This window comes from Capsella rubella, unplaced genomic scaffold, assembly GCF_000375325.1.
Source record: "Capsella rubella cultivar Monte Gargano unplaced genomic scaffold, Caprub1_0 scaffold_2, whole genome shotgun sequence".
Classification (NCBI taxonomy): domain Eukaryota; kingdom Viridiplantae; phylum Streptophyta; class Magnoliopsida; order Brassicales; family Brassicaceae; genus Capsella; species Capsella rubella.
Window position 1 is genome coordinate 5,573,891 of NW_006238922.1, and position 15,314 is coordinate 5,589,204.

A 15,314-nucleotide genomic window follows, 5' to 3' on the forward strand; every position below is an offset into this window, starting at 1 on the left:
CCTACACCTAATGCTTATAAACCACCTTGGATGATGAGACACTATTCTCGGAGACATTTAGTGCCGCTTCCCGACCCACCTGATGCATGAACCCCGACAAAGTCAAGCTAATTACTGAAAACAAGCGCTTAGTGGGAGGCAACCCACTTGTGAGTTTATCTATTTCTTTTGCATTTTTCTTAGTTTTGTTTTCTTTTATTTGCCAATCTTAGGCTTGGCAATACTATGGACAGTGTTGTTTAAGTCTGGGGGAGGTACTTACTAACATTGTTTATTCTTTTGGAGTTTTATCGAGTCAGTCCAAATATTATTTTTATTTTTTGTGTTTTATTGAGTCAAAAATTTTGTAGGGAACAATGAACTTATTCTAATGGTTTCTCTGATTTGGATTAACACTCTTATGATTACATTTTTATGCTTGATCTCAGAACCGAAGTTTGGAACGACTATGAGCTGTATCAACAATCCTGAAACCTTTACTCATTGGATATCCAGTTGATCTAACGTTGTCTCTACTTTTATCAGGACTTAATTGGACTTAGTCTCTTACCTTGGGAGTTGGAATACATTGGACTAGACTTCTTCTTCGAGCCGCACAAGACACTGCACTTCTTCAAAGTATGATTCCTTCCTTCTCTCTTCCCATCAGCCTTTAAAAGGAACTGTGGAAAAAGCTATAGGTAGAAGTGATATGAGGGATGTCGCATATACCCGTGCATACTTCGGATCTCATGGATACCCGAATAAGAAAAAAGAGAGCTATAAAAAAAACAGAAAAGAAAGAAAAAAAAAAGAGAAAGAAGAAAAAGGAATCGTTGAAAAAATAAAATGATACCCTAGAAAAATAGGGAGATGTCGATTACCTTAGAAGTGAGAAAAGGGAGAAGAAGTGAAATCATTCGAAGAATGTCTTGGTTTGAGAAGAGTCCATATGCCATTGATCGATATTCCCTCGGTAAGAATTCATCTTTACTTGTTTTAAATTATGTAAAGAGATGACAATAGAGAGACTGGAGATTCCTGAGGATTGTGGGATTAGAGTAAGGAATGTTGATGCTTCTCATAGGCAAAGTACATAAAGTAATTTCTAGAGTCAAGGCGATGAAGAGTGCAAAGAAGAGTTTCCTGCAGTTGAGTGAGTTCTCGCGTTTTCAAACTTCTTTCACAGGTTAAGTTTCTGTTTTGCTTAAGGGCAAGCAAAGACTAAGTCTGGGGAAGTTGATATATCATGGTTTTTACGGGTTTTTGGCCATGATATAAGTCTTATTTATAAAGCTTTTATAGTGTTTTCGAGTCTTTTGCAGTCATTTGAGGATTAGGAGCTATTTGGCATGGATTGGAGCTTTTTGTAGTATTTGGGAGCATTTACAAAGAGATTTGGAATTTAGGGTTCTAGACATAGATAGTCTTTGCAACGAAAGTTGATTGATTATATTTTTGTGATTTGAGTTCAAGAACGGTGCTTTATAAATCCTGACAATTATTTATTTGCAATTCTGAATTTTCTGAGAATATCCCTAGGCATAGCGTTTCCTCATTATTGTTTAAAAACCAATCGTTAATTTAATTTGCTGTTTTATTTAATTTAAAAACCTGCTTGCTTAGCTTAATTTAATACCGAATATTTATTGTGTAATCTTTGAGTCTCTGTGGATTCGATCCCTAATTACTATAGTGATCTCTTAATTGAGAGAGTAGCTCAGGGCAAATTTGAGACGATCAAAAACCAACCTGAATCTTTCTTGTAGGAGCAACAATGTTGCTAATCCTAAAGATCAAGTCTATCCTCCTCAGCAACAATAGTTTCGTAACAGGCCATTTGTTGCCTTTTAATCAAAAACAGACTTTCGTGCCTCAACAACAGCCCCAAGGTGCTTATCAACAACCTATGGCACCTCCTCCCGGATTCCAACATCAATCTACTCAAGCACCTCAAGAACATGACATCCAGGGAATAATACTTCACTAAATTCTCCAAGGTCAGGCCAATAGCAACCTTGAGCATGCAAAGAAGATTACTGAGCTTCGTAATTATATCACAGCTTCTTGTAATGATTTAAACCAAAAGTTCGATGCTTTGAGCAATAAGGTTGCCCACTAAGAAGGAAAACAAACCTCCACTTCTTCACGACATCTACTAGGAAAGTCTATCATGAATCCTAAGGAATTGCTACTGCTAATGCAATTACTTTGGGGGAGCCATATATGACTATCGTTGAGGGGAGGATTCAGGTTAAACAGATATCTCAGACAACTCGGAAGAACCACCTGATCGAGCATGTATCAGAACCGATCGAGCTAGCTATAAACCTGATCGAGTCTACTACGGACCTAATCGATTAAGCTGTGTGTTTGAACGGATAAGTGAGTTAACTTCTGATGAACCTTTTTGTCCAATCAGAGGCGCTAGTCCAGAACCTTCACCCCGAAGACCATTGCTTTACCCAGAGGAGTTCAAGGATGGAATCGAAGAAGAATACAAGAAGATCCTCGACTCTATAACTGGGAATTACCAGCTGAAGGCCTTGGTTGATGCTTTTGATAATACCTCCACCTATAGGAAAATTCTTAAGGAAGTGTTGCTCGAGAGGATGCAGCAGAAGAAGTGATGGGGATCACCCCCCTTGTTCAATAAGATCGACAATTTTCAACGAATAGGTTATACAAAATTTACGCCTTGTAGCCTAACGGTTGTAATGGCATATAGGAGTTCGAGGCAGCCCGTAGGAGTGCTAGAAGATCTTCTAGTAGAAGTTGGGGGAGTCAAAATCCCTATTGATTTCTTGATCTTGGAAATTGAAAGAGAGCCGCAATATCAGTTAATCGTTGGAAGCCCTTTCCTAGCTTCAGCGGGTATGGTGATTGAGGAGGCCAAAGGAACCATGACCCACGATCTTGGAAGTGTAACGAAGATGAAGATCAACATGGCAGATCTATATCGAACTACGATGATTGGAACAGAAGAAAATGTGTCCTCCTCCCACCTACACGGAACTCCCAGTCATCAAGACCCTCAAGAAAGATCTGATGCGACTTGCAACCACTATTCAAAAGATGGGTAAGGAAGTTGTGGAGTTGAAAAGGAGGACTTTAAACAAGCTCGTTTGGGAGGAAGTCTAAATGGTATCCGTGTATATATTTATTTAAGATTATGTTGTTTTGGATTATTTGCGTTTTGTTTTAGGTGTTTTCGGTTTTGATTATGAGCAAGAGAATGTGTTAATGGGCTTAAAAGGAGAAAAGGAAGAGAAAAGAACCCAAATGGGCCTTAGAGCCAAAACCAGAAGCCCATTCGGTCGAGTCAACGAAGCAACGGTCGAGTCAACGACAGCCGATCGGGTTCAATGTGAGCCACCCAATCGTGTTCAATCTTAGCCGTTTGATCGGGTCAAAGGTAGTAACGGTCGTGTCAATGGTCAACCTGATTTGAAATTCAAAATTTGAACTACACCCGACCAAAAACGCTCTTCTCTTCAGCTTTTGTCCCCTTTCACTCTCTATTTAAACTCCAAACTCGACCAAACCTCCCTCACACTCTCATTTTGCAAAAATATCACTTCTCTCTCTAGATTTTTCTCTTCCTTCACTCTAGTTCATTGCTCTTCATATTTTCTGGGTTGCTAACCTACCAAAGTTGAGCTTTGATTTCTTGATTCCCTGAAAATTAAGATGTCTTCAAGAGGATTTCAACCAAGGAGGAGAAGCCTTTCCAGAACACAAAGATCCATCACAACCAAACCGCTGAAGACATTGCAAGAAATTTCATGACTGTCCAAGCTGCTGGAGCTGGACTCGATCATGCCAGAAAAGAGAAGAAAGATGCTCGAGCTCGAGCTCGGACCCGATCACCTGATTCGGTCAGGACATTCCCATTTCAAGAGAAGAAGTTACTAGGGGGTTCGACTTTTATGTAACAACCCGTCCAGTGGGACACCGCCACATGGCACACCTTGAAAGACCTAACCCGAATTTTCAAAATTTTATTCAAGTTCAAAGTTCTTTCGATAAACTTAACATAAATACGCATGAGATCGATAGACAAGTCAATAATGCAAAACAGATAACCTGAACTTCCAAATGAGGTTCTAGTACAAACGGCAAGTTCGCTAATAAGCTATTACATCGTTTTCACATACTAGACCTATTTATTAAACTGCCCAATCCACCATCCTTCCCTTTCCTTGCTTTCGTCTCACGAGCTGGTTCAGCCACTTAGATTACTTCTATTTCCTGCATCCAAAAGGAGGCGTAAGCAAACGAATTTGCTTAGTGGAGCGGTCGTCCCGTCACACTTGGCACAGTCAAGAAATCACAGTCATTTTTATCTATTCAAGAAGTTAAACAAGCGAGTCATAAACATAACATACCATCGAAACAATTATCAGAACCACCATCGATTAACTATCAAGACATTATCGCGATAACATATATAAACCATGACAAGCAAGAAAACATAATTGAATCAATTTATAAACACGACTCAAGACTCGGCCGTGGTTACGCTCTCACCTTTTTCACACGGTTTCACTTTCTGACACCTCTTGTCGTTTAAGGGGAGAAATGCAATTTCAAACTTGTTTGGGTTTAAGAAATGGAGCACAGGGAGCATATACATGCAGCGCGATCCGGTTCGTTAACCTGACCTGACCGGGTCAGTGACATTGACCCGACCACGCCAGCACCGTTAGCCAAATCCAGGTAAATCTATCACTTATCTTTGTACATACCAGTTTTCATTTTGTTTTTTGTTGCTTTTTGATTCCTAAATATTTCTTCAGATTTTTAGTACACAAGGGAATGTGTAATATAAGTTTGGGGGAAGGTTTGGGATATGCATTTGACATGTTTTATGTTTTCTTATTTCGAATTTTTAGCATCTAGTCTTGCATTCATCTATGTGCATCAAAAACCCCTATAGATTTGAAATTTTTTAGAAAAATCTTTAAACAATATAGTGTTCATATAGTTGCATTTGCATATTAGCCTTGTTTAGGGATGTTGCATTTATGATCATTGCATTCGCATAGGGGATTAGGATGATTATAACCAAAGAACTTGCTGTTTCATTAGACTTAAAATCAATGCCCTCGTCCATAGGTGTTTAATGCAATTGCATGAGCTTGAATTGAAACCGCACCATTCTTTGATTGCATGATTTGAATTCTAGTCTAAACTGAAGCTTGCTTTGATATGATGTCATTCCTTATTTATAATAACCTTAACTTGAATTGATAATTATCTGGTTGTGATTTGTTTTAAACTCATGGATACCTTGTATACATACTTGGATCTTCTTGCCCTCTTTTTACCACCCTCTTGTTGATCCAAGTAGCTGGTCATAACCTTGACCAGAGTTAACCACACCCTAAGAACCTTAACCTTTCCTTTAAGCCTTTGTTTTAATTCTAAGTGGAAGGCCTATTTTTTTGGGATTAAGCTTTAAGAGAACGTGTTAGGTTTGTGCCGACATGAATAGTATCTTGAGTAGTTCTGATTTGCATTTTTTGGATCAGATAGGACTAGAATGGATTCTACTTGGGTTTCGGGATTTGTTGGAATGGTGAAAATAAAAGAAATAAAATAAAAAGGGAATGAGTTGTGTCTTTAGGATAGTAAAAGTTTCAGAAAAGTTCAAGGTTCTAGTGAAAGATGTGTGGGGAATGCAAAGTATAGAGATGGTTCTAGATTTTAAAAGAAAGAGAGAAAAGTGTGAAGATAGCAAAATGCTTTGATGTCTTAAGTGTTAAGAAGAAAGAGAACCATAGTGTTTATTAAGAAAACCCCCTATCCACTAGTTTATCATAAGAAACTCTCCTTAGACTTAGAACAAAAAGGGAAACTGGGATGAAAAGAGTTGAAGGGTAGAATAGGATCATATGGGTTAGACAATTACGATATCACTTGGGTACTTTGGGTAGTCAAGATGTTATTCTTGTATGCATTTTTTGGTCCTTACCTTTAGCATTCTCCCAAAAGCTCAATCTTGTTCATAGAGAGATCCCATAACTTAAACAACTAAACCCTCACTAAAGGAGACACCCTCTTTGTCTCTTAACCCTTTCTATACCTAGCCAAATGAGTTTATATTCACTTTACAACCAGATTCGCGGTTACTACTTAATGAATTTAAAAGGAATGGTTGATTGGAATGCTTGCCTAAGTTCTATGATAGATGCATCTCATGTTGAAAGAAGTATGGCAAAGTTTTCAGAGTATGGCTCTTGTAATTTGCATTTTAGAACTATAGACTAGGACATTGATTTTAACTACTTTAGCAGCAAGTACTGGTTTTGAATCCTCACCTTCAAACCTCTCTTCCTACTTTGGATTTTCTTAAGGTCAAGCAAAGAATAAGTTTGGAGGAGTTGATAACTCCATATTTTACCCAATTTAGGCATACTTTTATTGCAAGTTTTTCATAATATGAGTCTTGTTTCATATGCATTATAGTCTCTTTTCTTATATTTTGCACTCTTAGGTTGTTTTTGCATTAGCATTGCATATTTTGTGAATTTCGAGCATTATTAGGTGTTTTTGATCTCTAAAAGAGAAGGGAGGTGCTATTTTCATTTCTGGGACTAACCAAGAGAATTGGAAGCATAAAGAATGATAAAAAGAAGGCACTCGACCAACCAACTCGACCGCGTCAACAACCATCCGATCGGATGCAGTATAAGTCCTTCAAAGATCGACTCGAATGAAGAACTTGGGTTGGGTTTTAGCTTCCGAGGTCTTCACAAAAGTTGTTGGCCATTGAGTTAGCTTTCCATTTCTGGTGATTTTAAGCCAATACAAGATGCGGTTCAAGGGTTATCACTGTTTTAGTGAAGGTATATACATCCAGATTGAAGACTGAACGCCTAGAAGATCTCACCCGACCAAATGAAGCTGACCCGACCAAGCCACTATCTGATCCGATCAGATGGAGTGAAGTACCAGATTTTCAACTAAGGCATTGGACCCGACCGAGTCTTGGATGGATCCGAAACATGCACCCGACCGAGCTCACCTCAAACCGACTTTGTAATTTGTCTTTTAGTGTTTTAGGGATTCCAGCACTTAGTATAAATAGATACCTTGGGTCTTTAAGCCAAAAATCGAGTCTATATTAGGGTTTTTCTTTGTAGCCACCAACCATTTTCAGAAACATGTAATCTTAATATCTTTTGATCTATTGAGTTTTTAGTGTTGCTTCTTCATATTATTTTGCTCCTTAGATCATTATCTATCTAGTTATGCAAGATTTAAAGATTTCTGGGTTTATATTCTTCATGATGAATTCCATATCTGAGTATTTTTCTGGGTTTAGAGGATGTGTTAGGTGATGAGGAATCTTAGTTTCTAGGGATGCTTAAGTATAGATTCAGGTAGATACCTTCTGCATTAGGAGATTTAATTGCTAATCTTAGCATTAACCATGTGGGATTAGATCTTAGACATTCTAGCACTCAAAAAGTGTTCAAATGGAATGTCTGATCAACTAATGCCAGAGATTTATTTACTTACCCAAGTGATTGGCTGTTAAGGAGTAGATTGACATTAATGAGCTTGTTCTTTATGCCTATCTATATTATGTTTCATCAATGACAGTTGAGATTAGGATGTGCTATAGATCTGATAATCTTTGCCAAGAGATTGGATTGATTAAGTTAAGTGGTTCATTGTCTAGGATTAGATCTATTTGAGCATGTTAAGCATCCCCAAGAGATTAAGAGGATTCATCACCCCATTAGCCCATCCTTAAGACCCTTGTTTATCTGATTGTTTACCTGCTTTCATTTCTATTTTCAATATTGCTTCTATATTTCTTGCTTTCTTAGTATTCTTAGATCCTTTAGCTTATCTTCAGTATTGTTTTTAGATCTTTTAGTTTATAATTCTGTAGTTTACTTTTATGCATTTGAGTTCTTAATTCCAAACTTTCAACTCCTTGACTTGACTTTATTAGTTCTGCTATATCTTGATTGTTTGCAATACACCCATTTAGATCGATAACCTCATGTACTACATTGCACTAGGGAATTGAACTCCAGAACACCAAAAACGCTTGTTTCACATACCCACTAATTAATCTCTAGGGGTGTTTTAGCTTAGATTTCAATAGATCCTTTATGGATTAGAGATTTAATAGCTAGTTTTTAAATTAACCATGTGAGATTAGATCTTAGACATTTCAGCACCCAAAAAGTGTTTAATGGAGTGTCTGGTCCACTAATGCCAGAGATTTACTTGCTTACCTTAGAGATTAGTTGTTTAAGGAGTAGATTAACATTAATGAGCTTGATCTTTATGCCTGTCTATTGCATGTTTCATCAATGAGAATTGAGATTAGGAAGTGCTTAAGACTTGATAATCTTTGCCAAGAGATTGGACATATTAGGTTAAGTGGTTTATTGTCTAGGAATAGATCTATTGAGCATGTTAAGCACCCGAATGAGATTAAGAGGATTCATTAACCCATTAACCCCACCCTTGAGACCTTTATTCATCTGATTGTTAACTTACTTTTCTTGGCTGTTGTAATATTGCTTATGTAGTTCTTGCATTCTTAGCTTGTCTTTAATATTGTTCTTAGATGCTTTAGTTACATTCTGTCATTTACTTTTATTCATTAGAGTTGATGATCCAACTGATTAATTGATTGGCTTGACTTGAGTAGTACTGTTTATCTCAATTGCTTGCATCACACACATTTTGATCGATTAAGCCCTTTACACTGAAATGCACTAGGGTAATTGAACTTCTAAGGACAGAGAAAAACCTTGTTTCAATTTGGTGCCGCTGCCATTAGGGTGTTTGTTTATTCCAATTAGGATTACAACACTTTTAAGATTAAGTTATTTTACTTCGATTACTAATTTGATTGTTTTCTGCTTGTCTTTCTCGGTGTCAGGTACACACTCGACCGAGCATCAGTAAGATCACCCAACCGAGCTACAGCTAGCCACTCGACAGAGTCACCAGCTGCACGATCGTGTTTGTGGTCATGTTACTGATCAAGTTCTTCCTGAAGCTTTGCATGCAAACCAGATCAAAGGGTAATCAACACTTGCTCAATTATCTCAACAATCTTGACCGCTTGTCTAGACAACTCCGTAAACAATGTGTTCAAACAAGAGTACACCATCAACAGGCAGAGATGGAACCTCCACCAAGAGCGCCAACACTAATTGAAGCTGGCGATGCTACTCGTAATAACACCACTATTCAAGGGATTGTGCCTCCCAATGTTCAAAACAATATATATCTTTGAAATCAAGAGCAGTTTAATATCTATGATTCAAGGAAACAATTTTTACGGGCTGTCCATGGAAGACCCTTTGGACCACCTCGATGAATTTTATAGGCTGTGTGGTCTGACTAAGATCAACGGTGTGAGTGAAGATGGGTTGAAACTCAGACTATTCACATTCTCCCTTGGGGATAAGGCTCATCAGTGGGCGAAGTCACTACCCGCGGGATCTATTACAACCTGGGAAGAGTGCAAGAAGGCGTTCTTGTCTAAGTTTTTCTCTAACGGACGAACAGCTTGTCTCGAGAATGACATATCCAGCTTTGCTCAGAAGAACAACGAGACCTTTTGTGAGGCTTGAGAGCGTTTCAAGGGATATCAATCGCAATGTATCCATCAAGGCTTCAGTAACGAATCACTCCTAAGTACACTCTACCAAGGAATCTTGCCTAAGTTTAGGATGCTTCTTGATACCGCTAGTAATGGGAACTTTCTCAATAAGGATGTCGATGCTGGTTGGGAACTCGTCCGAGGCAGCACCGACCAAGAGGACAAATATAGGAAGGATATGAAGGTGCTTAATGAGAAGTTAGATAAGTTTTGGATGAACCAGCAAAAGAGTGTACACTTTGTTCAAGAGGAGGAGCCCTTTCAACCTCAAGAAGGGGATTGTAATAATACTGAAGAGGTGAGCTATATTTAGAATCAAGTAGGTTACCAAAAGGGTTAGAACAACTACAAAACTGATATATCATGGTTTTTACACGTTTTTGGCCATGATATAAGTCTTATTTATAGAGCTTTTATAGTGTTTTCGAGACTTTTGCAGTCATTTCAGGATTAGGAGCTATTTGGCATGGATTGGAGCTTTTTGGAGTATTTGAGAGCATTTGGAGAAGGTGTGCCGAAGGAACGTACCGGGAGAGCATATTTGGAGTGAGTGTCGAGCGTTACAACTTCTGGTGTCGATCGACACCAATATCTGACGGCAATTGAATTTTTCGCTTAGTTGAAGTTTAGAAGATTTGCAGATTCGGCCAAGAAGTTTCCCTTATTTGCAATTAAGCCCATTTCGTGGTTAAGACATATATATTGAGTTTTTAGGGTTTTGTTAAGACTTAAGCTTTATTTTGGAGAGAGAGATTTGTAGAGAGTCAGGAGAGAAGAATCAAAACCTCCTTCGGAGAAGATTCAGAACTCCTTTACTTCTGCTATTGATTTCTTTAATGAAATCTATTTTATTCATGATATTTGTTTCAATCACCATGTCTAAGTAGTTCTCTTGTTAGGTTTAGGGTTTTCAAAGGAATTCATGAATTGTTAGGTTGTTAGATTGTTAAGATTGAATCTATAGAGTTCTTCATCTAGATTGTGGTTAATTTGTTATAGAGTAGTGAAAGCGACCTAGAATCTGATCTTAGGTTAATTGGTAGACACGAAAGTGTTATTGATTTCCTGAAAATAATCTAGATGAGCAAAATACCTATTCGCAAAGAGATTTGGTTTAGGGATTTTGAACTTATCAAACCTGAATTAAATGCATGTCTTAAACTTATAAATTTGCAAAGAGATTTGGAATTTAGGGTTCTAGACATAGATAGTCTTTCCAACGAAAGTTGATTGATTATATTTTTGTGATTTGAGTTCAAGAACGGTGCTTTATAAATCCTGACAATTATTTATTTGCAATTCTGAATTTCCTGAGAATATCCCTAGGGCTAGCGTTTCCTCATTATTGTTTAAAAACCAATCTTTAATTTAATTTGCTGTTTTATTTAATTTAATAACCTGCTTGCTTAGCTTAGTTTAATACCGATTATTTATTGTGTAATCTTTGAGTCTCTGTGGATTCGATCTCTAATTATTATAGTGATCTCTTAATTGAGAGAGTAGCTCAGGGCAAATTTGAGCCGATCAAATTTTGGCGCCGCTGCTGGGGACTCAATTTTGATTACCATTAGATTAAGGTTAAAAGTTTAGTCTAAGTTTTTATTTTATTTTGTTACTTACGCTTTTCTTTTCTCTTTTCTTTTTGGTGTTTCAGGTTCATGCCTAATACCTGAAGCAAGAACACTGAGCTACTTGATCTCAACAATCAAGACCTAGTGGGTTTAGAAAGACAGAATCGAAAACCTCAGAAACAGGCAGCAATGGTTGCGCTAGTGATTTTGATTCAAGATGCTGAGGGTACTCTTAGAGATGGAGATGGGCATCTGAGGAATGCACAAGGGCAGAAGTTGAATGCTGATGGGACTGTGATTCCTGAGCCACTCGTCGTCGGTGTCGAGCGACACCAACTGGGTGTCGATCGACACCAATCCGCAGCAGACATCAATCAGTTAGCGTTGCATGCTGAAGCAGAGGATGAAAACTGTACACTTGGAGAATACAATAGGCCTGCATTGTTTTATTCTAACCGCTCTGCTATACTTCCTCCTGCATTTAAGAGGAACAGCTTTGAGCTGAAGCCTGGATACTACACTCTTGTAGGACAACACCCGTTCCATGGCCATACTTATGAGCATCCAATGGACCATATTGAAAAGTTTGAGGATCTGGTATCTAGCATCAAGACTGATGATGTATCTTCGGCTTTTCTGCTCTGCAAGCGTTTCCAGCACTCTTTAGCTGGAGAAGCACTATCTTGGCTGAAGGAGTTGAAGCCTGGATCTCTTACGTGCTGGAAGGATGTAAAGGTTGAGTTCTTAAAACTTTTATGATGATGTGAGGTCAGAGAAGTTGCGGAAAAAGATTTCTACCTTTTCTCAAGGGATCTCAAAGGCTTTCAAGGCTGCTTGGGTGCGTTTTAAGGGTTATCAGAGAGATTGTCCACACAACGGATATGACAAATTTCAGCTTTTGGAAATTTTGTACAGAGGATTGGATTGCAGGTACCAGATGGCTTTGGATGCTGCTAGCAACGGTAACTACAACACAAGGTCTCCAGCTCAAGCCACCAAACTGATTGAGAACTTAGCTTCCAGCAGCAGAACTAAAGTCGCTGATTTTGAGAGGAAGAAGCTAGCTCAAAACATGGATGGTGTTCAACTCGCTGACGTTAGCAAAGCTCGATTCAGTTCATAAACTTCTTGTTACTAAGAAGAGTGTTAAGTTTGATGTTGAGGTTGAGGCTTTTGAATCATATGAGGATGAAAAAGAAGATGTGAACTACGTCAATGGTGCTGGGTATCAAGGTCAGAAGTTTGGTAACACAGGGTAACCGGTACAACAATGGGTATGGTCAGAAAGGCACTAGTAGTTTCGTCAGAACCTATGGAAATTCTTCTTACCAGTCACCTCCCTCTCCATCTGCAGATACTGAGATGAAGTCAATGCTAGAACATATACTAGCGGGTCAGCAAAACATGAGAGTGGATTTCAACGGGAAGATGGATGCCATGTACACTGACTTGAATGGCAAAATCGAAGCTCAGAGCACTTATACCAATAAGTTAGAAACTCTTGCTACACGGAGTACTGGATCTGTGAAGAAACGAGAAGGGTGTAATGCCATTTTGATTAGAGATGGAGATAATGTGTGGGAGGAGGAAACAAGTGAAGATGATGAAACTGCACTTGCACAGCAAGTGTCGCTCGACACCATCTCACGATGTTGATCGACACTAACACCAGTTCTCGTGGATTCGGCTCCTGACGGACCAATATCGACCGCGATCGACACCAGATCACAGTGTCGATCGACACCTTCCCAGTGTCGATCGACACCCCTCACAGACACAACAAGATTTTCCCGAAACTCTGCGGCCATCTACAGAAAAGATCTACAAGCCTAAGGTTCTTTTTCCAAGGCCTCGGAAGTCTAAACAGGAGATAGAAGAAGCTCAATGCAAGGTAATGATGGAAAAGATGGTTAATGAGATACCTCTATATCATACAGATCACGATTCACCTATGCTTAAGCGATGTGTTAAGAGGATGGTCCAAAATGACGTGAGCCCTGAGGAAGGAGCTTTGCTGGCTAGACACATGGGTGCTATCTTCTTGAAACAGACCCCACTGAGTAAGAAAGAAAAGAAGAAGAAAGTGTTTGTTTCTGAAAAAGTTAGTGCCATGATTCAGAACAGGATTCCAGAGAAGTTACCTGATCCAGGAAGTTTCGTACTAGACTGCTCTATCTTCACAGAAAGATTTCCTCACTCTCTTTGTGATCTTGGCTCAGGTATCAACTTGATACCATACTCTGTTGCTGTGAGACTTGGGATGACAGATTTCAAGCCGACTAGGATCTCTCTTATCTTAGCTGATAGGTCCAAAAGAATTCCCGAAGGTCTTTTAGAGGATGTTCTAATAAGGATTGGTGAATGCATAATTCCTACGGACTTTGTGGTTTTGAAGTATAGCGAAGAACCTCAGGATCCTCTTATCCTTGGGAGATCTTTCTTGGCTACCGCTGGTGCTCTTATAGATGTTCAGAAAGGAACGATTGGACTGTATGTGGGTGATTTGGTTATGAAATTTATAATGGATAAGTTGAGAAGAGCACTACTATTGATGGCCAAACTTTTTCTGTAGAGGAAGCCATCGATGACAAGGCAGTCGTAGAGTATTCAAGAGACATTATTGCTAGTAATCATCTGTTTAGGACTAGGGACCATAACGGGGGTCTAGCTAATTATAAGCTATTGGAGGATGACGTTTTTGTGCTAGAGATGAGGATCGCTGAGTCGAACTGCAGAAAAAGTGGAGAAACACGAGCAGCAGGCTCAGTGTCGAGCGACAACACTATGGTGTCGGTCGACACCCCTCGTCACGACAGTACAAACTTGCCAAGAACGGATGTTTTTCGTGTTGATCTTACTGCTGCAAACTTGAGCCCTGTTCTGAATCGGAAAGCTTCACCACCCATACTCCAGAGACCTCGAGAAAAGCAAAGGGACGCATGTTCTTTACCTAAACCTTCTCATATCATCGATAAGACTTTTAAAGGTACAAAGACTGTTTTGCAGTTAACCAAGCCACAAGATTATCGTAGAGCGCTTGTTGGTTCTTTTGATGATGTTGCAGGTAAAAGAAGTGTCCCACCCACACCTCAATCTTGCCCTGCTGCTGCTCCTCGAGTGGTTGGTCGATCTCCTACACCTAATGCTTATAAACCACCTTGGATGATGAGACACTATTCTCGGAGACATTTAGTGCCGCTTCCCGACCCACCTGATGCATGAACCCCGACAAAGTCAAGCTAATTACTGAAAACAAGCGCTTAGTGGGAGGCAACCCACTTGTGAGTTTATCTATTTCTTTTGCATTTTTCTTAGTTTTGTTTTCTTTTATTTGCCAATCTTAGGCTTGGCAATACTATGGACAGTGTTGTTTAAGTCTGGGGGAGGTACTTACTAACATTGTTTATTCTTTTGGAGTTTTATCGAGTCAGTCCAAATATTATTTTTATTTTTTGTGTTTTATTGAGTCAAAAATTTTGTAGGGAACAATGAACTTATTCTAATGGTTTCTCTGATTTGGATTAACACTCTTATGATTACATTTTTATGCTTGATCTCAGAACCGAAGTTTGGAACGACTATGAGCTGTATCAACAATCCTGAAACCTTTACTCATTGGATATCCAGTTGATCTAACGTTGTCTCTACTTTTATCAGGACTTAATTGGACTTAGTCTCTTACCTTGGTAGTTGGAATACATTGGACTAGACTTCTGCTTCGAGCCGCACAAGACACTGCACTTCTTCAAAGTATGATTCCTTCCTTCTCTCTTCCCTTCAGCCTTTAAAAGGAACTGTGGAAAAAGCTATAGGTAGAAGTGATATGAGGGATGTCGCATATACCCGTGCATACTTCGGATCTCATGGATACCCGAATAAGAAAAAAGAGAGCTATAAAAAAAACAGAAAAGAAAGAAAAAAAAAAAGAGAAAGAAGAAAAAGGAATCGTTGAAAAAATAAAATGATACCCTAGAAAAATAGGGAGATGTCGATTACCTTAGAAGTGAGAAAAGGGAGAAGAAGTGAAATCATTCGAAGAATGTCTTGGTTTGAGAAGAGTCCATATGCCATTGATCGATATTCCCTCGGTAAGAATTCATCTTTACTTGTTTTAAATTATG

At 38.8% G+C, this 15,314-nt stretch overlaps 1 protein-coding gene and 1 non-coding gene across 2 annotated transcripts; one reads left to right on the top strand and one right to left on the bottom strand.

Annotated features, from left to right (window-relative positions):
• Positions 1-9,530: 9,530 nt before the first annotated feature.
• Positions 9,531-9,637, bottom strand: LOC111832234. Its single transcript, XR_002835273.1, has one exon. It is a non-coding gene; the product is annotated as a small nucleolar RNA R71 (small nucleolar RNA).
• A 3,462-nt stretch (positions 9,638-13,099) lies between these two features.
• Positions 13,100-14,415, top strand: LOC111832123. Its single transcript, XM_023788461.1, has 2 exons — positions 13,100-13,691; positions 13,766-14,415. Exons 1-2 carry the CDS (start codon positions 13,100-13,102, stop codon positions 14,413-14,415), a joined length of 1,242 nt encoding a protein of 413 aa, XP_023644229.1.
• The last annotated feature ends 899 nt before the right edge of the window (positions 14,416-15,314 follow it).

Excerpts from the sequence above, each read along its gene's own strand:
- LOC111832123 (XM_023788461.1), top strand. The coding sequence starts at position 13,100 with ATGGTTAATGAGATACCTCTATATCATACAGATCACGATTCACCTATG. Across the intron at positions 13,692-13,765 it reads AACGATTGGACTGTATGTGG|AGGAAGCCATCGATGACAAG; the intron begins GTGATTTGGTTA and ends CTTTTTCTGTAG.